The sequence below is a fragment of the Dermacentor variabilis genome, chromosome 3 (assembly GCF_050947875.1).
Source record: "Dermacentor variabilis isolate Ectoservices chromosome 3, ASM5094787v1, whole genome shotgun sequence".
NCBI classification, from domain to species: Eukaryota; Metazoa; Arthropoda; class Arachnida; order Ixodida; family Ixodidae; genus Dermacentor; species Dermacentor variabilis.
Window position 1 is genome coordinate 140,394,151 of NC_134570.1, and position 25,470 is coordinate 140,419,620.

A 25,470-nucleotide genomic window follows, 5' to 3' on the forward strand; every position below is an offset into this window, starting at 1 on the left:
GACCGCACTTTTGTGCCTCTATCAGAGAGAAAATGTAGGCAAAAGGTGTCCAGTGCTTGTAGCAGGCAGAACATTGGGGCACCACCTAAGACACACGCCTCTACCTCATTCCAATTTGTGTTAACAATAACTGTTGAGGCGGGATCAGCGCTAAAAGTTACACACAGAAAAATATGGGACACGTGCATGCTTAAAACTTGGGGGCATTGTTGCTCCCCACTGGGCCTTCTTGACATCTAAGAGCTTTTCATTTCCAGTACTTGACCGAATTGTCGACCACGCTGTGTGGAATAAAAGCATTCTGAAAGTATTGTGACTTCCTTCTCTAGGAAATGCATAATAAGCACCCCCTCCCTTTTTTTTCTGTTTTCTTTCTTTTCCTTGTCTCTGAATTTCATTATGTAAATAAGCTTTAAGAGCACAAAAAATGGGACAAGAAAGAAAGAAAAAGCTACGGAATGCTGATTTGTGCTTTGCAAAATGTATCAAGGACACAGTAACAGAATAAGGGAAGCTAAGAAACAGCCACTGAAAACAGGTGGGAGGGGAGGCGCATAAAAGGCGACAAGAACGAAGTTGGGGGAAAATTATGGACATGGGGAGAGCACATTGTCACTGCCTGATTCTTCCATACCAGGCAGCCGTGGCCAGCTGCCTAGCTGAGGTTCACCTACCACATTGTAACACTTGCTGCTGAGAGCCCATCCTAACAAAACATCTCTGCGGTTTTCAGGACAGCCGGGTGTCAGGAGGCATGACACTTTCAAATCTCTCGGTTTACTGCGAGCTAAGGATGCTGTAATTTTGACGAATGCTGCTAACACAGAAAGCAGCTCTGCTTCGGACTGTCTGCCTCATTGGTTCCCAAGTGTGACCAAATAATGAAATGTGTTGCGTAATGAGGACTAAAATATCATGACTGTAAGTTCTTGAAACAAGTCGGACAGCAGGTCACCAAAAGTGAGTGAAACTTGTGTCATATGATGCTATTGAAGTTCTAGCTCATAGGTCCGTTCCTGCATTTTAATTGTAAAAGGATATAGGATACCTGCAATGCCAGAAGTGCAATTCAGTAATCAGCGACTTGCTAAATAGCGCCCTACCTCTTCTGCACATAATCGTGGCAGAACCACTCACTAGATCTGGTCGGAGACCAACACTTACCTCCACCATCACCTAGGCTGCAACAGGCCTCTTTTTGCTCTTTGTCTTCCTTCCTTTGTCCTTACTTTTTCTGCGTCAAGTAACAATTAAAGGAAATGCCAATTATTTTCCCATTCAAGAAAAATGCACAGATGGCGGATTTTTATAGACCATTTGCAAATACCCAAGTTTCCTGTCTTGTCCAACTGTTTGGCATTTTGTTTACTTCATACATACTACCAATCCCAACGGTGACTTTAATTTTTCTCCACGGTCTCTATTCCTACCTCGAAGTGCTGTCTTTCTTGGGGAGGAACGCAAGCTGAAAGGCTTTAGAATTTCTGGGAAAATTTGTTGTCCTCAAGGTTCCTAAGCTCACACCTAGCTGCTTAGAGGAAATGTATTGTTACGGTTTAACTACTTTTGTCATCACCAAACCTAGAAGATGGAGTAGTGGGTTTGGAGTGATAAAGGTGGAGCTGTTCAATGTTAAGAATACATAGTTCTGCTGTTCTGTGCATGAGACCATTGTAGTTGGAAAATACATCTCTCACGCATGTGCAGAATATATCTGCAAAGGGTGGGGCACAATGGGTAAGATTGTTCACTATGGGTTTGTAAATGCTGCTGCTATATAAATGCTTGGAATAACAATCAGTGCTAAAAATGGTGGTAAACAAGAAAAGACAGTATGCCATCTTGTTTTTGTTTCGTCCTGTTTTTAGCACTGTTCATTTTTCCAAATCATATATCATAAATATATGTTATATAAATACATCAAGTTGTAAACAAAATTTTTAATATCAACATTTGTCATCGTAGCAAAAGGATGATAGCATAATTTGATGTGAATTGAAAACTTAGCAATGAAAAGCTTTTGTGAGAAGTTAAGTTTCACTGTTGTTTCGGCGACGTATAAACCTGCATTCTCAATCCTCATTCCCTTATATATATGGAATATATAGAGAGAGAGAAAGAGGGGGGAGGCACCACCTGGCAGTTTTCTTCCTATGCTTGAAAAATGTATTTCTTGTCCCATAATGCATCATAATAGCAAACCAAGATTGCTGTTCGTTTTAAATTGTATTTTTTTTTTCTCACCTCTTCTTCCAGCAATGTATTGTTCTTTCTTGTTCTTTGTAAAGGGGTGGCCCAGGAAAGCCACACTCTTACTACTGCACTTCCCAATACGTTAAGTTAGCTGCCCTGCAGACAGTGTGTTTATCATTCGTACATTAATACAATGTATTTTGCCATATCCAGCAACAACCTCAGCATGGAAGGTAGCGGTATGTATGAAATAATCAAACTAATAATCGGGCTTTCTGTTGTATAGGCATTCCAGCCCGAATCTGGCCCGAAGTGGAGCTCAACCTAGAGGTGTGCAGTCAAGCGCCTTTATAATGCTGTGCGACTTTTACAACAAAGTGACCTGTATAACGAATGTTTCCAGAGGTCCTAAGCACTTTGTTAGAAGGCATTCAACAGTATTCATGTTGACAATTGCATTTCTGTGATAGCGTAGCAGCCGCTCTTACCATGACGATAGGCTTAGCTTGCCAGAAAAACCTGAAAATAAATGTGATGCTGCCCCTGAAGTTCCCACAGCGCCTCAGTGTGTCGCCGTGTGCTTTTGACTATGCCTGCTCTGGTGTAGTTACTTGTTTATTGTAAACACCGACTGCACTGCACTCTAAATAGACAAGCAGCTTGAATGGGCCCAGATTGAAGAAACTTGTCAGTGGCACTTGAAATAATACAGCAGTACAAAAAAAAGGGGGAAGTAAAGAAGATTTGTGGGCATGAGCATTGCTGTTTGAATAAATACTGCATTCGGCCCAGGTCTCGCTAGGTCAGTCATGGCAGATGTTGCCGTTCATTGACGGTGCATCCCCGTACGTCTGCGCGAACTTTTAATTGCCATGCTCTTAACCTTATACATCTTTACGCCTTTTACCTTTACAGAGCCCAATGCACATAGCATGGATTTGGTGTTACGATTGCAGCTGAATCTCGGGACAGTGCTATTGTGGAGAAATCTTTGCCAGTTTTACATCAGGGCCACGTAATGTTTGCACATGAAACGGCAGCCTTTACCAGAGCTCTGCTTAGTTGGCATTTCATTGTTTCTGCACAGGGCTCCAGTGACAGTGGCAAAGGCGGCAGTGATATCCATGGTGGCAGTGAAGCGGCTGGTGGTGCTGGGAACCTCTCTCCCGAGGAGGAGCTGTCACGCACGTACGAGTTTGAGCTGCCGAGGGAACTGTGCGGCCGATTTATCGGCCAGGGTGGGCGTAACGTGACAGCCATCAAGTCTCGCTCCAACACCCGCATATATGTGCAGCAACACCCCTTCTCCTCCAAGCTGAAGATTTGCTCTATTCAAGGTGTGTGCTTAACCTTGCAAACTTGCAGGTGTTGAGGAGCAGTGTGTGATATGCACGCACATTGTTCCCTTCTATATACATGCATGAACTTGGTCATTTCAGCTTGTTTGTCCTCATGCATTCACACTTGGGCTATTATGTACCACAAACGGTCGTTGTCGTTATTAAGGACCATGATGTAAAGAAAGTGCTGCGCCAGGACTGTGTTGTCAAAATCATTTTCACATGCACTAGATTATTTCTCCAGTTTTTTCTCACCTTGTACATTTGGCCTCGCATCAGCACATGGCACACGCATGCACACACTGTGTCCGCATGCTTTCTCATGCAGTCCACCCCACTGCATACGTGGGCACTTGTCCATGGTACGGAGGTCAGCCAACTCTCACCCGCATTACGTGGGAATGCGAGCTCAGGCCACCAAAAATTAATACGCCTCGCATTTCAGCGCAAGAATTCGTAACGGAGCATTGGGAAACCTGGCTCACCAGCGAGGAAAAGGAGGCCCAAGAGGCACGGCAGGCTGCTGTGGCCGGCGGAGCCCTGGACTAGGGGCCCCAGCCACCTGCTTCCAGAATTCTTTCCTTATACAATAAAAGCTTTTCAATTCAGTTTTCTCGTTGTACAGATTAAGAGGCCCTGTGAAAGTATGTATAGTTTTGTGACTGTGCACGTACATTGTGGTGGCTCATTGTTCAGTAAAAGCAACAAGACACCCGTGCTGCTAAGGTCTACCTGTAGGTAGTGGGTACTGAAGATTGGCATTGCGAGGGAAGCGTGTAGCTAACTGCACATGTAGCAACCCACCTGCTGCAGGGATCTGTTGGGCTTCAATGCCACATGAAAGGCATTCTCCATGCATTGTCAAGGGGGAGGATGTTTGACACCTTGCCAGATGACGCAATAAGCAAGACCTTTAAAATTCAAATTATAGTTGTGCCCTACATAGATGATATGCGAGTAGCTGGCACAAAACGGCCGTCTGCATTTCCTTGAAGTGAGGCTAGTAAATTCTTGTATTGCTATGGGGATTTCAAAAGGTCATTGTTTTGTTTGTCACATTCATTATATTTTTATAGCCTATTTCATTATACTAGCACCAAGGTTCAACAGTGCGTCAGTGTATGTAAGCTGGAGTTTAGATAACTGTCATTGTGCCATATTTGTTCTCTAGTAACACGGTGTGTGCTTGTGGCTGCCCGTAATGTGTTGCCTGTGGTTGCAGAAGCAGGTGGTTTCATTGAGGGATTCACCGTGCAGGCACAACAGAGGAGATCCGCACAGCGCTCGAGCTCATAAGGAAAAAGTTCCCCCCGCATGCGTATCCGAACTTGACGCTGGTCCAGGTGAATGCAGAGCCCATGCACTACCCAGGCACAATCACGCTGCCAGAGACTTTACAGGTATTTTTTCCTCTTGTATCCTGCACTGTTCTGCTGTAACTTGTTGCTATATGCGTGTGCTTCTTTTTGTATAGAAATGTGCCCGTGCAAACTTCAAAATGTAGAGATATATCTAGGATGTAGAGCACTAGAGCAATGCACTGGTGATGCAGAGAAAGCAGTATTATTGCATCGTTGCTCGGATTGAAAGGCAACGCCTGTGAATATTGGCAGCCACAGAGGTGCAGCACCCACGTATGTATACCTGCTGCTGTGGCTCTGTGGCATTCTGCTGCTGAGCAGAAGTTTGAGCATTCAATTTGCATCCGCTGTGGCGGCATCCCAATTGAGGTGGAATTCTAAAGTACTTACGTACTCTACTTGCTCTAGGGGCACATTGAGCAAACCCTGATGGTCTAAATTAAATGAGTGAGTGCCTGCTGCTAGGAATGAGTGCCATAGCACCAGTGCTTTGACAGATAAATCTTCCTGCATTTTGCAAAAAGAATGGGGGCGATCTCTGGCACATTGGCTCTCCTACTCATAGCCATGTGTGTTGTGTTGCGACATATGAACTGTCTCGCCTATTCCTTGTGTATCTACTGCATTATAGTCGGTCAACATTCCAGGAGCGGGTGCTCCCAAAAGAAAGCATGATGCCCCTGTCATTGATCCACCTGCGCTTCAGGAACTAGTTTCCTTGCAGAAACCACTGCCATGAAGAGAGGGTGCCACGGCTGCCAAAGTGTGGGAGGCAAAGACGGCTCGCAGCATAAATTGAATAAGAGATTCGTTGACCTCATGTACAAAGCAGCTCACTGCCAAGCCCCTCCCTTCATAGTGAACAACGACCCGATAGAGCTCTCCCGGGGTACGTCACACCGCGTTGCCGGCGCGCTTGCAGTCACTCTGCTTGACAAAACACAGCCACCCCCAGCTTTCTGCGTGATACAGTCACGCGGTGTTTGTTGTAGGTGAGCACCACATGGAAGCTTTTTGTTTTTCTGTGAATCACCACACTTCTTTTGCCAGCTAGCTTAGCAGCATTGTTTGTTGGAAAACATCGGCATGTCGTAAACTGCATTGTGAAAATCTGGCAATGTTGACCTTTTTTTACTTGCGAACAGAAACCGCGTGGTGGTCTGTGGTGTGTATTGTGCGATAAGGAATATCGGCTTTTCCATGGAAAGGTGCTACATTTGTCTTGGTAAAGTATGCAGCGAAAAATAGCGTCAATACCGGCTCATCTTCGCATAGGGAAGTGTGTGTGTGTGTGTGTACTACACAGTCAGCAATACATCTCGCCTACCAGACTGGACATATGTTGCACGTAAAGAGGCCATTCATAGTGATCAGTCAGCACCCGTAATTCTTTAACAGGGGAGAATGAATGAAATGTGATGATTAGTGAGTGCATGTATCTCAATGCCATCTGCACTGTGTGCAGAAAAAAAGAAAAGAAGAAAACCTTTGTTGAGCATAATCTATTGACTGGAAGGTATCACTGTAAATGAGCTCCTAGCATGTTTTGTCCACTGCCGAACCTGTGTATATACATTACACCACAGGGAATGCCCAAAAGGTAAACCACTGAAATTGCAGGGCTCTAACGCAGATCCCACAAGTGTTAAGTAAAACTGTGCTTTTTTTCTTTATTGTTATACTCACCTTTATATCAAGGACTGCATACTGCGATGATGCACGTAACCACGCAAAAGTGGCACCTTTTAAAGTTGACAGCAGCAAAGAGAGGCAGCAGACACAGGGACGTTACTGCGCAATGGATTACGTTCTTATGCACGCTTCTGCTTTGTACATTCCCATGGCCATGACTAATACTAATTAAAATTACATTATGGTGTTCCATCAACCCTGGGTGACACTGTAAGGAAAGGCTCTGGGATAACTTTGGCCACCAGGGGTATCTTGCCGTGCTCCTAAAGCATGGCAGCTGGTGTTTCTGCATTCCTCCCTCATCTGAATTTAGGCGCCGCCGGGATGGTATGGTTGATAGTTTAGACGAAGTTCATCTTGTTTATTGTTTAAAGCTACAGTGTAAATAGGGTGCAAATGGGTACTTTCACGACAGTGCAGTACAAATGTTTGTCTGTGGACCAGTCTTTTAAGCAAAGTACCATTTTGGCACCGTGAAAATGTGCACCATCTTTGACAAAATGTTTGCTTTCGAAGAGTAATAAATTTTTGTGGCAATTCCATCTACGGAGGCACGCTCTTACGATGTCACTACATGCTGACTTAAGGGAACCACGCACTTGGCAACAACGCTATGTTGTGCTCTAAGCACAGTTCGTAGATGCTGTCACTTCAGGAAACGGCAATATACCAGAATTATGATCGTGGCAGTTGATGTACAAGCAGCGCTCTTACACAGCGAGGACAGGCCACACGAACACATGAACCCAACCAGCGCCCACTTCGAAGGTTTGGGAGCTGCGAGGGGCACCCGCATTCACGTCGCGCTGTTTGCAAGCAGGGAGAGGTCTATTGATGCCTTCACTAATATGCACCTCATGTTATAGAAACTTACTTAGCAGGGTGAGGAGTTTAGCAAAAAGAGTTTTGAAAAAAAGAAGCAAAGACTGGGACCATAGTTGCACAGGATATGAAAGGGCTGGGACAATGTGTCCTTTGAGGTGGGTTGCCTCTGAGTTCTTAACCAGCCACTGACTAATTGGGAGGGCGATCTGTTTCAGCTGCGCTTGCCAGATGCTGTGACCTGTGATGTGGTGCTGACGAGCCTGGTGACAGCGGGCCACTTCTTCCTCCAGCAGCCAACACACCCAACGTATCCGTCGCTAGCACGGCTAGACCAGTGTATGCTAGCGTGCTATGGCCAGGGCCTGGACACTCCGCCTCTTCCCCATCCAGTCGAAGGTGTGTTTTTACTTCACGGCACTCCTGTCGATTATGGTGCAGTCTGCTTGCAACAGATCTGGAGAAACTGTCTGGGGACCTTGTTTTTAGGGGAGGGGGGGGCTACCTCCCCCCCTCCATGTTTGTGAAAATGTGTGTATTTGTGAACTTGCTTAAGTTTCACTGTGAATAGGTTGCTATATTTGAGGACAATTTTTCTCTCGTCTATGAAGCGAAAGTTGCAGCCGCAGAGCTGCACATGGAGTCGTGTGCAATGTAGTCCAGACGAGTTAGGCACCGGTTTCAATTTTTCAGTCCTTGCATGGCTTCTTTACTTTAGTGAAGGTAGACACAGGTAGCTCGGCTTGAATAAATGTTTATAGACATCCCATATGTATCGAGTTCAGAACAGTGAGCAGTGCAGCCTGTGTCATAGCCCTGAAGCAGTTGTATGGCCTTGGTGTCAGCGATAATGCACAACTGGCTGCAGCAGCAGCAGAGCCGGTGTAGCATCAGTCAGCTTGCTCACTCATTTGCATATGCCAACACTTGTGACTCCTGGATGGTTTCGATAGCCATTTGTTGCTAACGTTGGTTGTCAGTCTCTTGGGAGAGTTGACAGGCAGGTGACGAACACTCGCTATAAGACGGGAGTGCCATTTTGCCTTTGAGGGATGTGTAACATATCCGACATATGTTGGTGATTATTTCAAGTTATGTGCTTTATAAGACGGCACTGTTATGTTCTCTGTATTCAGGGTGTCTACCAACCGGGAAAACCGGGAATTCTCAGGGAATTTGAATAGTCTGGAACTACTCGGGGAAAATTCAGGGAATTCATGCTTCTATCAGGGAAAATTAGCTGTAATTTTATTGAAACAGAACGAAAGTCGCATTAATGCTGGCTCCAGTAACAGAGGAATCACAACGAGTCCTCGTTGATGCCCTGTCATCAGCTCGAGGTATTGCCAAAGTATAATTAGCAACCTATTTTCCAGACACCCGATTTCTCGGACATGCCCGATAATTTGCACAGCTTCGCGGCACCACATACCCCATAGAGTCAATAGAGAGTTTTAGATTAGGGGATGCAAGCCGCTTGCATCTCCTAACCTAAAACTCTCCAATGTATGTTGCCATGACTGCAGGTCCAAAATGACATTGATCAAAGCCACCACCGCCGTCATTTTGATTATCTCGCCGCGTCGCACGCTGCTCCATTGGCAGCACTAGCTACCACTATGGCAATGCTAGGCTTAGCTCCCTCTATTAAGCTTCTTGCCATGCGGTGCCGTGTTTTTCATGATAGAATTCGGTGCCGTCACCAATGGCACCAACTCCGCCTTTGTAATCCTCAGGATTGGCTTCGAAGCTCGGAAAGCAGAGTACGTTGCGTAATGCCAGTCCCCGAAAGTTAGCTTCGCCTCAACACAGGAATGTTATGCTGGGAAGCATAACAAGAATGGAAAGGGCAGTCGTCTTGGGACACAGTATGTATTCCTTATCTACACACGCGTACACCCCATCTCCTATCACAGTACAAACACGGATATGTCTAGTAAGGGTACTGGCAGGCCTTAAGAGCGTTTTTAGATGTGCCTGTGGAAATTTGAGCCCTTAAAGGGTAGTTAAAGACATGCATTCATTTTTTTTTTTTGACACTTTGATGGCGCCTAAGGAGTCCAAAAAAATCGGACGTTGACTGTACAACTGACTAAGAGGATGCTTCAAATGGTCCATGGTGCGAACACATAGTGGAAGGAGGACGAGAACAGAAAGGACCTGCGCATTGAGGAATGAACGGGAAAGAAAGCATGCCGCCACTTCTTTAAGGGAGCTTGAGCTCAAAAAACTAAATGTTAGCTGATGCCGAGATGCAGGTGTCCCTCATCAAAACCAAAATAAACTCTTTAGAGCAGTGAAACCCAACAGTGAGATGTACGGCCTGAGGGTATGTCAGGACAGTTCAGGTTGACTTTCCAGCTGCTGAGAGAGAATCTGTTGTGACAAAGTTTGGGCCTCATACCAATGAGCTTGCTTCAGTTCAGTTGATAGAAATAGTTGATAGAAATTCAGTTGATAGAAATAGCTCATATTCGAAAATATTTACTTCTGTGTGCATCTCTTTTCCACCTGTACTTGAATATGTTCGAATTGATTTGGAATGTGCTTTGCCATATTTTTTCGCAAATATTTTATTTGCTGTGCATTTTATACACCTTCCTTCTGTTTTCTTTTTGAATAAAATAGATATTACTCCTTACTATTCAAACTAGATCAAGTCATTTTTTGTTTCAACATGCTTACTAGAGAGTGACAGCATCAGGCAACATGGTGTCAGCCCGTGTTGACATAGAACAAAGTTCTGTCTCGTTCAGGGAATTTTGCAAAGGCGTTTAGGGAAAACCTGGAAAACTCTGGGAATTTGGAAATGTCAACTTGGTAGACACCCTGATTTTCCATGCAAGAAAATATGAACGAAATTGCAGGATTATACTGGTGTCACGCGTACGCTTCTAATCGGGATTGGGGCCGATCAGGATTGAGGTTGATCCGGATTGGGTGTTGCTACATGGTCATTTGCAAATTGCGGTCCTGTGATATCCTGATCTGGGTGATCGCGATCCACAAATGGCAGTCAGGCCCCTTGAGTGCGATCGCACTCTGAGCCCTCTAGCGCAATGTTCTGAAAACGCTAAATGCAAGAAGTCAAGGCTGTTCAATAAAAAGCATTTAAAAATCTTTTTACCAGCAATAATAAGCTGTCAAATTGAAATATTCTCCAAATTTAACCATATTATGCAAATTTGAATTTGCAGCCAATATATTATGCAGTTCAGAGAGTTTCTGACCATCGGCAGAGAATAACTCGATCCAGACCATTGGACCGTGTAGCAGCGACCATTGTTGATTTCAATCAAGAGATTCAATCCAGCCGGTGTTACTTGCAGCAGCGGTGCCACACACAGGTGCATTACAGTTCCATAGCCTTCACTCTCGCTTTGCTTCATAGCTAAAGAAAGTTGCAAGTATTCACAGTGAGATTGAACTACAGGTGGCAGCACCATAGCCGCGCTAGTGCGCTAGGCACGCATTGAAGGCTTTGCTGTCAATGAGTTGACCCGCTTTTATAGCAATGAAGCATGCTGACCGCAGTGAACTAATTATATATCGCCCTACAATGCCGCATTTTGCACAAAATGTGCCAGAAGATTTTTTACTTGAAATAAGTGCAAACTGCCGTTCAATGGGGGACTGGCACTCTGATAAGCAACGTGTGTTTTGATGCCATCTTGCGGCTTTTTGCGCATGTTTTGTAGGCGTTCAGGCGGATCAGCTAAAATACTTGTGCAGCTTAATAAGAAGGAACGTGGCAATGAAAACTTTTTTTATGGGTATAAATTGGTGAAATTTGGTATGCAGGTTTGATTTATTATGCTGATATCATAACTGAAATTAGTTTTGTGTTATCTATTATAGTTTTCAAGTTACAACAATTGACAGCCTCTAATGGTCGTCCCCAAATTAAATAATTACACATAAGTTTGCCAAAATATTCATATCCACATATTCACAAAGGCCCATTCTGTGCAATAAAGCTATTGGTTTATTTTTTAAATTTCAAAATGAGCATAAAAATATTTTTTCAGCTTTCGTATGCATATTATCTTACTAAATACTTTTGCAAAAAACTCATTATAAATTCTTTTATGAGGTGCAGCTAAAAATGGGGCAGCTTTATTGCACTCATTGATGTTTCAGGATCTAAGTGCAAGAAACAGAATATTGTCTTCATTCGTTGTAAAATGGCACTAGGATGACCGAAAGCAACTGCACAAAAAATGAAAGCTGAGAAAACGGAGCTCAAAGTTTCATTTGTTGTAAACATTTAAATCTTTATTTTGAGCACCTAAAGCCCGCTTGGGATGTAGTCCTTTCCCTGTGGGCGCACATTTGATTTACATTTTGATGTAGTTTTTTGTGTTCTTGCAGCAGTTTCATGCACCTTAGTTGCCTTTTTGGTCATCGTGCATCCATCCGTCGTGCAGAGGCAGGTGACAGCACACTCAAAATGTGCGCTCTTGTCTCTCGTTGCACAAGCTATTTATTAGTGGAGCTGGAGCTGAAATCCGCAGTTGAATATTTGACGTGAAAACTCCCGCTCCGCCGATGTTGCGTTGCTGACACAACCGCATGCGGACGTAACGTCACCGTCGCTCGCGGTTGCACCTTCACCGTCACTCGCTGTTGCGCCTTCATCATCGCTCGCGGTCGTGTAGGTGTTCTGCGGTCACGTTGTCAGCAGCGTACGCGGGCGCGCTTTCCCAGCCACCGATGTGCGCCGGTTCTGCCTCGTCAACAAGCTCGGCAGCATCCGCTTCTACGAATAGTTTTCTTCCTCTTTTCTACGCCTTTTGTGTTCTTCTGTACATGGGGGCCGTTCGGAACTTCATTCCTTTGGGGCTCATCGCAGAAAACGTGCGTAAGCTGCCACGATCGTCAATCACGTTGATAGGAAAGCGTAGCTCACTGCTGCGCAAATGCTCGCAAGAGAGGTTCGTCAGCAATTCAAATCTACAACAACCAATAGGAGCGCGCCCTATGCCCCACGTGACTGCTACGCCCAATCGCAATGCTGTGTTTGCCTTTCTTTCGCTTGCGTTTGCTGCATTATTTTTCAGTGGAGAAATGCATCACTCCAGCTATCTTGATCTCTGATCTCTCCTCTTTACGGTGATACCAAGATGGCGGCGCTGCGTCAACGGATAGCTAGGCGATCCGTGGTGCGACAAGGCTTTCCGAAGCCCGATTTTCTCAGCAATTTTTTATGACTGCACTCTACGAAAGTGCTGTTTTCTCAATTTTTGCCGCATATTTTGTGCAGAATTCAGCTCACAGGGATGTTATGAATTGATATTGCAGATAAAATACTCTTCCAAGAGGTTCGAAACTTGGTGAATTAAAGGAATATTAGCTGTAGATACTGAAAATGTCATTTACAAAAAATCGTTTTTTTTTTTTTTCCGCTATTCTTTCGCCACGAAGAGCCGTGTCCCCTCTTAAAGGAACACTGTGGGACACTGTGTAACCTAGCCACTGGGCAGGCAAGAGTTTTGAAACTATCACCATTGTCATGGTGCAGTTATCGTAATATAAAGTTTATGACATGATATTGAGTTCTTGTTGATGATTCTCTACTGTATTTTTTTTTTTTAATGATAATCACGCCGCCTCGTTCATGCTACGTGGCATCGCCGATTATGGAGCCCTCACCATGTTGTGACTAGTTGCTAAAATGCAGCATTCACATATCACTGCAACCACATTATATTTTTTGAACAAGGGAAATGTCTTTTTGTTGCTTACTCGAAGCACAAAGTGATAATAAGATTGGTATGATTAGGGTGAACACAGGGTGGTGACAGTCGGAAATCGCACGCTCGACATAAAGAGTCACTGATCTTACCACAGCGGCAAGATGACCACGCAGGGCTAAATGCTTCTGCTCCTCGTCAGAAATTGCATAGCAGCTTTTATGGCCGTGCTCCAACCATGAAATAAATGCTCTTCAAAGTTATGCACACTGTACACACACGTGTGAGCACGTCGGGCATAGAAGACTACCCGCAACGCAATCCACACTATATGTGGTTCAGCCAGTGCCCGCCAGGTAGTGGCTCTTCTGTATGTCGTGACCAATAGAAGAATTTAGCACAGACATTTTGTTCTTTTTGCGCCCCATGTTAGGTGTGGTGTCCACATTTTGCTTACATGTAGTTTCCCGTCGCTCCAGACGGTCTGCTTATCAGTTCAGGCTGGACTGAAATTTCATTTTGGGTACAGGTTTTCATTTGGCTTATGCAGAAGATACTGGCTATGTTGGAATTGCTGTGTCGACGATATAACCGTTTATCTTTGGTCTTTCCTTCCCACTGACCTGCTGATTGTTCTCTGTGCCTTGCAGCGGGCATAATCTGCGCAGCCCAGGTGTGCGGCGGCTGGTTCCGTGCGCTGGTAGTGGGGCCCTCGGACGAGAACGAAGAGTGTGACATCAAGTTCCTTGACTACGGTGGCTACATGACCCTGTCAACGTCACTGCTGCGCCAGATCAGGTAGCCTGTCACATTTTGCCAATGTAGCGCAATTTCAGCACATATGAAACCAGGCTTCATTTTCAGAGTGGATGGGCGCAAGTAATTGGGCTGTAGATGCACTAAGAGGTCACACAGGTTGTGCCAGTAGCACCAGATTCTGGCTGTTGTCAGGGCAGCAAGGTAGCTGTGCCAATACGCCTATACAGCTTAGAGCACTTACCGTATTTACTTGCCTAATGATTGCACTCGCGTAATGATCGCACCCCTCAAAATTCGATTTTTTTATTTCCTGTGTAATGATCGCACCCCAAACTTGCCACAGTGATATGTCATGTGCCAAGTCTAGCTAAATATGATTGCGCTTACCATCTGTGAAATGCTGTCGAATGCTATGCAAATGACCTTCAAGACATGCAAAGCAGTCTGCACGGACCAAACATTCTTAAGCAGGTGCCCCATTTCATTCCTTTCGTCACTTCGCGCACTTCCATGAGGGGGAAGAAAAAAAGCTACAACCAAACTTGCCTTGGCTTTATTATTTGTAGGCTTTCTAATGGTTATGGTCTACAACAACAAAAAAGGCGCCTTTCAATTCTCCTCTGCACTCGTGGGCACGCAACAAATTGTAAGCGGCAACGATAGTAGCCACGTTTACGCTGATACATTAGGAGCATACCTTATTCATACGCCAACGTTTGTAACACAGCTAAGATATTCGCCCACCCTTAGCGGAAACATGCTGTATTAGGATAGTAGTGAAGACAAATGCAGCAGTTTCCGCAGCATGCCCGCCATGTGTTTCTATGTCACTGGCAGCTGAGCGCGCCCATCTTCGTATCTGTCCCCTCAAAGTGGACATGGCTATGTTATTGCCGCAAACTTGATGATATTAACAATATTATTCATTACTGATGCGGAAGAAACTGTTTCAATGCATGTAATATACTCACGAGAAGAAGAAAAAAATCGCTCAGCACGTTCTGCTTGCCCCACCAGCTGCCATTTTTGTTTCGGTGTCCCGCACTGTTAAAGCGGCAGCCACCTGTTTGTTGGCCTGTTGTCATCTCACAGCAAATGTTGGATGAAAAAAAACTTTTTTCTTTTCATGGGAAATTTAACCTGCATAATGATCACACCCCTGAATTTGCTACAATTCTTTTTTTAAAGAGATGTGCAATCATTATGCGAGTAAATACAGTATAGCTGCCTGTCTCACGTGAAAACGATGGCGTGCATGCCAAGCCTATGGCGATGAGCACCTTGACCTATCTGTTTTACAGCATGTGTTGCGTAGTGCCGTTGGTAGCATACTCCTAGTAGGTGATAACCAAAACCTGCCACCGTTCCCTGCTGTAGGCGGCGCGATGTGGGCATCATGTTTTGCTTTGGCAGCATCCGGCGTCACCTACCAGCTCGATTTTGTTTCGGTTTCTAGTCGCCCTCTTAAAACACCAGACATTAGGAAAACAACAAAAGGCGTCTTGACCTGCTGGAGCACCACCAGCTCGACGCATGTCGGCATCTCGTGCTGCAACAGTCTACGCGACGCTTCACATTACGTAGATGTCAACGATAGTTGAGTCTGTCAAATTTTTTAGTTTCTATGGATCGTACGTTTTCCCTGTTAGTGTGATTTTTCCCTGCAATTTTTTCCAGAACCTATGAACGGGGTTCTACTGTATTTCAGCATGAGGTGAAGGAAGGTATTGTTTTGGACTGCAGAATTTTTTTTTTTTTTTTTTTTTTTTTTTTTTGACACTGCAACGTTGAGCAAGCTGGCGAGGCGATTTGTTGCTGCATCCCTCCTTAAGAAGCCCCTCACCAGGTCTGGTCATTTTGAGCTGACAAGCGCAGTGCACGCAATGCACACTGCAATTGATTGTCTTTGCTAAGTACTACATCCCTTCTCAATGAAGGAAAAACTTAAATTTCAAACCAAACACCGTTTGCCCTTCTCATTGCGGGCGCTGAGCTCCCAGGCGGAGAGTCGACGTATGTCGCACAAGTGAGCCTATGTATGTGGCAGTGCGGTGATGTCGCTCACAGGGACACATGACTTCGATGCTTATTCAAGACAACATCAGTTATTTGTTTACCTCAATAGACTAATTCAAGTCCAGAGAAATAATAAAACGTAGAAGCCGAACGTCCATGTTTTTGTTTTCCTTTGTACCATAGCAAGAGAGATGTACTTCCATTTCATAATTTCATATGCCATATTTTTGCACGTATAATTTGCACCATTATTTCAAAAACATTTCGTAGTAAAGTGGGGGTGCAGATTATGTGTGAATTTTGCCATGAAGTGTGGCTCCACACTTTGTGGCAAATGTGAAGTGGTGTAGCGGCAGCACGGTGCACGCTGATGTGAAACCACACGTCACGGCAAGGTTTTCTGTCATTCAGTTTTGTTACTTCCTAGGGAACCCCACCTCCTCCCCACTCCTCCGTGTTGAAGCTCCTTTCTCCCCTCTTTCTCGGTTGCCTATTCTCCTCCACTTTACCAGTTGCCATTTTGCTTTTAGTAGTTAGGGAATAGCGCACGCAGCGCCTGCAAACTCGTACGTCAACCATGCTCACAGCGCTCCCTCTGTCTACTCAAAGTGCTTCGCGATACATTGGTGAGCCAAATCACCGTTTTTGATTTTCAGCTCAGTCTTGTTTGCTCCGTCACCATGGCTGATGCGAAGGCTTCTCTGTCCACGCTGTCATCTGTTGTCGTGCGAGTTCTAGCTACGAAGTGATGCGATTCACCTTGGATATCATGTGGCTGATTCGTCTGCAATGACATCCAGCGTGTGAGTCCAGCTTTGTCAGCATCGCCGGAGAATGGTGGAGCACAGCCACTGGCGAAGCATATGACGTAGAAGAGTCGTGCATCTGCGGATGGAGACTGTTTTTGCACAGATTTGAGCAGTGTTGCATGCAGTTACTTCCGCAGATTATATGCAGGGTGTTTTTCTTTCCGAGCTGTTGTAATGGGGGGTGCAGGTCCTGCGCAGAGAACAAAACTGTCATTTTCTATCGTGTTCCAGCGCCACGATCAGGTTCTTCCATCCTCTCACGCCTGCCTTGGTGTTCGTGATTGTGGCATTTATGAGGTGTCCTCGTGCAGAGCTCGCAGAATCGTTCACTGCTCGAAACGAAACAAGCTCAGCAGATGGCATGCGATACCATCACTGGAAGTGCACCAGTCAGCAAAAACGCGAGAGAGAAGAAACAAGAAAGGCATTGCCTGTGACGTATTCGTCACATAGGGAAGGAGGTCTTGCCAAATGTTTTATTTGGAAAGACCTCCTGGGGGGGGGGGGCGGGGGGGGGCAGGGGGGGGGGTCATTTAATGCAGTGCAATTTCGCAAATGTCTGCAATGTTGCCGTCTTCCTTGCAGGAGTGACTTCATGATGCTGCCCTTCCAGGCATCCGAGTGCTACCTCGCCAATGTGCAACCAGTTGAAGGTGGGTCACTTTTCCATGCTGGTGTTTTGCTTTGCCATGAACATATTGTTTATTTCCTAATTCCTTTTTGTATGTAGCCTTGCATTGAAACCATCTCTAATGCAGATGTCACACATACACTTCAGATAGCAATTGGGGCCGATCCAGATCGCATTTAATGAACGCTATCAACAACGGTCGCTGCTACACGGTCCAACGATCCGGATAAAGTTGTTATTGTCTGCTGATCATCAGCAACTTTCAGGACTCCATAATCTATTAGCTACAAATTGCAATTTGTAAAATATGGTTAAATTTGGACAATATTTCGATTTTACAGCTTATTATTGCTGGTAAAAGATCTTCAAATGTTTTTCGAGCGAAAGCTCTGCTACACGAGATCATTCACCGCATCCCAATTACCTTGAGCCGCCGGAACGCAAGTGTGGCAGGTGTGACGTCGCACCGCATGATTTGTCGCAGCTGCTCTCTCTCGGAGCCTCGCCACTGCCGTACCATGCGACTAGGCAAGGGTTGAAGGGCTAAATATAGTCTGACGTAGCATGAGCGCCCCCACATGTTACGTCACATTGGCGACAACAACAGCATCTATAATTCGACTGACACGCCTGGCGTTGAGCAATGCTTGCCCGCGCACCGGTAACGTCGGACTGTAACCGCCTTTAACGGTGGCTTCGCTGGCACTTGGTCGCTCAGTCTCGCCCTGGATGGTGCGCCGGCTGGACCATCAGTGCATGCGCTTCAACGCAAGTAATAAGCTGAATCCACTCATCCAGTAGATATAGCTAGATGACCTCAAGCAAAGGCAGAGGTGCCTGCTGAAACACCGGAGCAACGGGAGGACAGATTAGCGCATTATAGAGAAGCTTACCAAGCACGGAAGTGTGCCAAGATTGAAGCTACTGCAACCGCCGCTGTCGTTTGGTAACACAAACAACAAGGTGAAGGAGATGAAGCCACGGATACAAGCGACGACACCCACAACGAACGTTTGACGAACCACACCCTTTGGCTGGCGGCAAGCACAACTGCAACGGCCAGGTTTCACTGCGACTTCATGGACAACCCATTTGGCAGCATGTGTAACGTGTGTGAGGGACTGTGGCCTAACTTTAATGAAACACTGCGTGCATAGTTTTTGCAAAATCGAGCCAAACAGACCTTTCACTTGTGCTAACTAGGTGTACAAGAGTTAAACCCCAGCCAAATTTTTTTATTGAGCTGGCTTCGCTTAACTTGAGCATATTCAAAATACTGCTCTAGAGGGCGCAGAAGTGAGCCTGCAATCATGATCAAAGGGGCCTGATAATTGCAATCGGCCAGATCTGGATCCCGCAGGATCGCAATTGCAAATAACTGTGTAGCAACACCTGAACCAGATCAAGCTCGATCCGGATCGGCCCCAATCGTGATCAGAAGTTTATGTGTGACACAGATGTAACAGTCAGTGCTTTTAAATGTGTGACAGCATTGCCTGTAGAGAACAGCCTAGCACTACATGCAGACACCTTAATGTATCAAATCTGGTTGTTCCTAAATTGCATCAAGCAACAATGTCCATATCAGTTTTAGCCATGCTTCACCTCATAATTTGTTCCTTTGTTTGCTTTTGTTGATGCTGTTATTGTGTCGCTTACAAGCAGGCTGAAGTGAAAAGTGTAGAAAAAGCAGGCCTTGGGCTTCCCTTTGTGCATTCGCCATAATGAAAACGACGTACAGAGCAAAGGACAAGGACTGCGAAAGACGACACACTGCGCTGACTTACAACAATATTTTATTGCGTTGCCACATCGTGCGTATATGTACAGAAGGGGGCTTGTACAGAAAATGAAAAGCCCTTCATTTTCTGCACCTGTCCCCTCTTGTACGCAGGGTGGTTTTTTTTTCGTTTCTTTTTTTTTTTTTTTAGCTGCACCAAATTTGTTAAGTTAGCAAAAATATAAATCACGGTAGCGTTATGTTTACCATTTGAGTGTACGCATAGGCAGCCTCTAGATACAGAGCAACTTCTGCAATTAAGTGCATAATTAGCGAAGTTACGGTAATTAACTTTCTCATTATCATCAATAAGTGGCTACAGCAAATGAGTACTTTGGGGCTCATCTTCAACACTACGTATCCCAACGATCAAATTTTGAATAGCAGATTTCAAGTGGGAGCCGCGTGAGCAATTAGTTCCCCTTGGCCTGAAACCGAAACAGGCTGGAAAAAGAGTGTGTGTAGTCGATGTCTCTACCCCCCTGCCTTGCGTTACGTCTCCGAGGTCACCACCAGTCCGGCCCGCGAGCAGCTTACGTTATCTCCTTGCTGTCTGCGGCGTTGGCCTAGCACTTCCGTGCCGGCGGGTCGCCAAATATACTTCGTCATTCCTTTGGGCCCCTAAAACGGGATTTTGTCGGGGATAGTGGACACGTGGTTGGCACACGTCTCGATTTCTGGCGTGTCCGTCTCGGCCATGACTGCGCGTGACTGTAAGCATGGCTGAGCGCAGCCCCTGCCGTGTGTGCGAAAAGTGAGCCTGCTGAGACGCCGTGGAACCATGTAAGCTATCTATCCACATGTTTAGTATTGAAGGTTTCTGAATCTCGAGTTTCGGTGAGCCATGGGAGCAAGAGGCAGACCAAGCAGTCACTCCCCGCTGCCAGCGTTTTGCTTGATAGCATCGTCCCAGTGCGGGTGACGCTGTCAGCCGCGGCGGTGGAGCGCATGCAAAAGCGTGGCTGGCTCCGCCTAATTCGTACCGCTGATGTGAAGATATTGTCGATGTACGTGGCATGCAACAGTATCATTCCTCGCTGACTCCCAAATTTATCAACGTGAATTGTTCTCTCTTCTCTCTCTTTCTTATTTGCCCTATAATTCGGAAAACTCTGCGGCCCCTTTTCGTGTAAGAAAAATCGATTGGCAACTGCACTTATTTGCATAAAAGGTCAAATTTCAATACAATGAAATTTCGATATAGCGAAGCAAATTGCCAGTTTTACTGGCTTTGTTATATTGAGGTTTATTGGCTCAAGTGGAAGCCATTTATCGTGTACGTATGAAACCCGCAGCGGACGCGCTCATGTAGTGCTAGCCGGAGTGCTTCAGAAGTTCCGGAACGCGTCACGCGATGACGTCACCGGCCTCTTGGAACGGGAAAGCGTCAACCGGAAGTAAGTTTACGAACAGCGGTCGTTGGGCACGTTTTCTCAGTTGGTTACCGTATTTACATGATTGTAAGTCTACCACTTTTTTAAAATTTGAAAGTCTGAAGTTGGGGGGTTGACTTACAATCGAAACCAAAACATGGCCCCGCTAAAAAAGCGAGACCAACGGGAGCTACAACGTAGCTACAATTTTATGTTTGCTCTATGGTCCTACCGGTATCTTTTCGCTATCCCGCATGTTTGTTCGCTTTTCGGAAGGGTATTTCATTATTTTTGAGAGTCTTACAGTGCATGCAACACTATTGGGGGATGTCGATAGTTGATGGAAGCTCCGCTGTTCCCATTTGCTGCGGCACTCTCAGAACGGCGGCGCTTGCGGGGAGTATCGGTAGTTCATGGAAGAGCAGACACCGCTCGCGGGTTTCTTTCTCTGCTGAAAGGCATTGGCATTGGTTTGACGCGTTCCACTTGACTGCCGGCTATGTGCTACTTCTATGCTTCCCCATTCATCATGAGTGCTCCAAGACCACCAATTGTTCGGCACTCGTTCACAGCTGCGTTCAAGAGGGCTGCCATTCTTTACGCCGATGAAACAAATCACAAACGGGTAGTGCGAGAGTGGCGACTGCAGCGAAGCGTGTGCCGAAGTGGACGCTTTCCGGAGCTGTAGGCTAAGCTTGTGGCGTACGTCGCTCAAATGCGCGATCGTTCCCTGCCAGTGAAGTGCGGCATGGTCATGAAACAAGCCCGGACCTTCGCCTTAATTTTAAGGCCCTGCTCCGCCGTGAGTACAATGACGGTGACTGTTACGAAATTATGGCATACACAACAGATGTCGTTGACTCGTGGCAGCTGCTCTGCGCTCTGCTATATTAAAAAGCGGCAGATGAAGCTGACGGAGTTCTTCGCTTCCACCTGAGTTGCATAGAATTGCTCTGCGGGAAGTTAAGTAAAATATTCCAGCATTCATGAATCAACGTCGTCATTGCTTTACTGAGCGTGCTATCATCCGATGGCTGCGAGCGTTAAGCGCTCTAATGGTAAGTGGTGGCCTCGTGGATCCACCAAGTTAATACTACTTCCAATTTCCTTCGAAAGAATATTCAAGTTGATAGCTCTGGTATGTGCATAATTTTTTTTTCTTTACGCCACGGGTTGCCATTTCTTCGTGAAAGGATGTTTTTTTAGTGATGACAAATCATGATGATGATGGCACTGATGGCCACATTAAGTGGCAGCTATGAGCATTAGGAACGGCGCTTGCTGCAGACCTGCTCTTCACCGTACGCGTTATGGAGAAAAATGCATTCGTACCCACTGGCTATCGGGCATCACGATCTTGGTTGTGTTATTAGTTCCAGGGTTTATTGGTTATCTTTGTAATTTTGCTATCTACAAGGTGCCATACGCCAGGAGTGTTCCAAGAACCTGCATCTTTATTTGGACTGCTGAAACATGCGAACCTCGACTTAACGAAACTTGCGATTTAACGAAATTTTCGGCTGCAAATTGGACTTCGTTATATCGAGGTTCGACTGTACTTTAATTTTAATGAGCTGTGCAAGGTGCACAAGAAATATGTGCATACTATCAGGGTTGAAATAATGGAAGTTGACTGTACACTTCAGCCACCATATGGGCTCACATGCAGTAGAACCTTATTGATATAATCCTGTATCGTACAATTTCCTGGTGTCGACGTTTACAATCGAGAACAGAAAGAATGACCGAATGCATCCACACTTTTATTTCTTTACAATATGTTCCTAGAAAACACAATTTTTCGGTTCCAACGTTTCAGTATATTGCCAAAATGTGATTGTCTGCATTTTGTGCTGCAGTGATTCGTGCAACGCTTTGCCTTGCCTAGATGTCAACTACAGTTGAGTCCGCTGAATTTTTTAGCGACTTGGGTCATACGTTTTTTGTCGCATTCTTCTTTTTTTCTTTCTCCAGAATGTATGTATGGGGTTGTACTGTAAACAGTGCAGTGCAACTCTCAGCCATGCACACTGGCTTTCTCTCTCTTGTGGGATAGTACCGAGTGTGCTTATTGTGGTTCCCCTCTCCCTCGCGCAGATGACAACGTGTGGTCAGCTGAGGCGTGTGCCACGTTTGAGGACCTGGCACAGGGCCAGATCCTGCAGGCACTGATTGTGGGCTACGCCGACAACGGTATTCCCCTTGTGCACCTGTACCGTGTCCAGGGCGTTTCTAGTGTGTTTATCAACCGGGAGCTGGTCAACCGCGGAGTGGCCCGGTGGCTGGAACATCCCCTCTGACCGCACACTGTCCGGGCCCCGGAACTTGCTGCCTGCTACCAGCAGCACCATTGCCGGGGGCTCCGCGGACCATGGGGGGCTGCTTGCTCATTGCCATCACTGCCTCAGGCGCAGTATCGAACCACACGTGGTCAGTCACGCCACGTGGCGTGCCACCACGCTAGTGGCCACACGCCAGACATCAAACTCCATGAGGCGTCAGTCAATGCAGTGTCACCTTCACCCCTGCACTACGAATCGGCCTTCATTAAGCATCACCAGTCATCCGACACAGTGTCACATTGGTCACCACTGCATTTCGCAACAGCTCGCGCCACACAGTCGTGCTACGCAGTGCGCCACGAGGCGGACGGCTGTGGCCAACGCAGTGGGCCCCACCCCTCCTCTAAACAACAGATCACCACGGTGCTCAACTCTTCACATCGTGGACACTGCAACTCTCGGCCTGCAAGTACTAGTAATCATCGAAACCAGTCGGTTCATAGGCAGTTGTGCTCGCCACCCTTCCACGGGGGGCCACCCAGCAGTCAGCGTGGTGTGCACAGTAGACTCGGTCCTCCCCACAGAATGGGTTCTGAGAACCCCGCAAACGACATGCAGAGTCAGAATTTAGCCTCACATAAGTCGCCGAGCATACCCAGAGTCAGGCAGCCAGGGACTTCCAATTCTTCAGCCTATTCTACACCACGGTTGTATACTCACCGGCCATTTTTTCTGACAGCCCAGCCAAACTTTGGGAGTTATGGCAGTCAGCAGCTCTTGTGCCCCGTGTCTGCTGCAAAGTCTAGGCTTCTTCTACCACCGTCGGGGCGTACGTGGCTCTGACCTTGTGCGCCGGCCAATATCAATTCCTTCTGTGAAGTGGAATGTAAAGGCAGATGGCTGGGAAGCCCCACTCCAACGCATGTCACCAGCCCATTCTTGGGGAAAATGCTCACAGTGGCCCTATAGCCTTGCTCCAGGGTTGGTGTTTGTTTCTTTGTTTCTTCTTTTTTCAGTTAGCTGCAAGCATGCTGTGGAAGCGGCAAGTCCTTGCAATGGGTAGGGGTGGCCATGGCTCCTGTCTTCTTATGTTTAGGTGGAAGCACCGTTCTTGCTCTCAACCGCAACTCAGGCAGCGTGCGTGGCCCAGGCAGGGCGGCACAGAGGCAGCAGAAGAGCAGGTCCTCCACTCTCTGGGCCCCAATTATGCATACCATTTCGTTTCACTGTAAATATTATTACCGCGGGGATCAAGCCCTCCCAGGCTGGGAAAATGCACACCGATCGACCAGTTAGTGTGTAGTGTCTGCTGCTTTAGCGCACCAGTTGCAATTTTTATGCCACAGCATCTTGAGCGGAGATGGCAGGTTTTTGCTTTTCTTCGGGGGAAGTTATGTGGGATCAGTCACATTGTTGCCTGTACATAGAGTTCTGCGTGTGTGTGCGAATGTGCAGAACAAGCTCTGTCCTCACTCCTTCCATGTCTCCCTTCCCCATTCTCTTCGTCTCTCCTTTGTACGTGTAAACCGACTGTTGGCCTACATGGATTTTGTTTTGCAAAGTGCTGCAGCCAATGCATCAATGGAACCTGCTTTGACAGATTGTGCAGTTATTTAAAAGTTTAAGAAGTTGGATAATTAATAAAGAGTTGTTTTCTCGTTCCTCTGTGTTCTAGTTGTCTCTCTTGCTGCATTGAAGAATTCCTTCAGATGCAGCAATGGCATCTCTGAATGTTTCAGCCTGCCATTTTGACCGTACTTGTTTTTCCCGCGATCAGCTTCCATCAACACATATATGAGCTTGTAATGCACCTGGTTACTACAGAAATCTTGCAAGGGGAGTAACAAAGTACGGTATATGTCCGTTCATTTGACTTCGGTTAATTCAATTTTTCTGCTAATTCAATCCCAATTGAAGGTCCTGGTCAGTGCCAATGCATTTCTATGGACCCAAAATTTTGGTATTTAGGTAATTGAATTTGCCTTCACCGGATACTGACCTCTATGGTTACCCCAATAAGCGACCCGTTTGCTTTCAGTGTCTGTCATCGCAGAGCTTGGGGAGACTGAATACATAGAACTCTTAAAAATCTTCCTTCGAAGACTCGTATTTTCGGCATGCCCTGCGATCATTTTCAAGCAACAGAGGTAGCTCACAATGTCTGATTTCAATATTTATGCTGTTCTAGGGTGTTATGTCTTTCTTTCAGGAGATACTGACCGAAGACAGTGTTCATAAGCTTTGCCGTATAACATGGCTTTATTGCGGCGAAGTGTACTTTAGAAAATCAGCCGCCTTGGCAACGCACATTACGGCCCTTGCCCATTTTTCATGCTAAAAGTTAGTGTGCAATTGATTTCGAATTCGTTTATACGAGCTTTATTGACCCTTTTCGCGGAGCAGTTTCTTCTAGAGAAACGAGATGGCGCTTTCGGCGGCGCGCCGCACGTAGCCTCGGCGTGTAGTAACGTTGGCTTCGGCTAGGCCGTGTCTGCTGTGCCCGGGGCACAGCAGACGAAAGGTGCCCGAAATGTCTACGGTCACCCATGACGTCACGTCCGCTATAACCCATGATGTCACATCCGCTCATTTCCATGGCGTCTTTCTTGCGGAGCCGGCTGCGCTGCGAAGCGGTTCGTATTCCGTGCCCACTTAGAGCGTGAGTAATTCATCTTTCCACACTATATGCGTGTAATAAAGGATTGGGGCTGTGAGCTGT

The 25,470-nt window shown here is 46.2% G+C and overlaps 1 protein-coding gene across 6 annotated transcripts in view; it reads left to right on the forward strand.

Annotated features, from left to right (window-relative positions):
- Positions 1-24,412, forward strand: part of LOC142576330 (A-kinase anchor protein 1, mitochondrial-like) — a 117,147-nt gene extending 92,735 nt beyond the window's left edge. For all 6 annotated transcript variants that reach the window (XM_075686414.1, XM_075686416.1, XM_075686417.1 and 3 more), the window contains 6 exons: positions 3,281-3,530; positions 4,791-4,933; positions 7,627-7,807; positions 13,752-13,899; positions 17,271-17,338; positions 22,567-24,412. In XM_075686414.1, coding sequence (XP_075542529.1) covers positions 3,281-3,530; positions 4,791-4,933; positions 7,627-7,807; positions 13,752-13,899; positions 17,271-17,338; positions 22,567-22,769 — 993 coding nt within the window. In that variant the 3' untranslated portion in view covers positions 22,770-24,412. The remainder of the gene's footprint in view (positions 1-3,280; positions 3,531-4,790; positions 4,934-7,626; positions 7,808-13,751; positions 13,900-17,270; positions 17,339-22,566) is intronic.
- Positions 24,413-25,470: the final 1,058 nt, after the last annotated feature.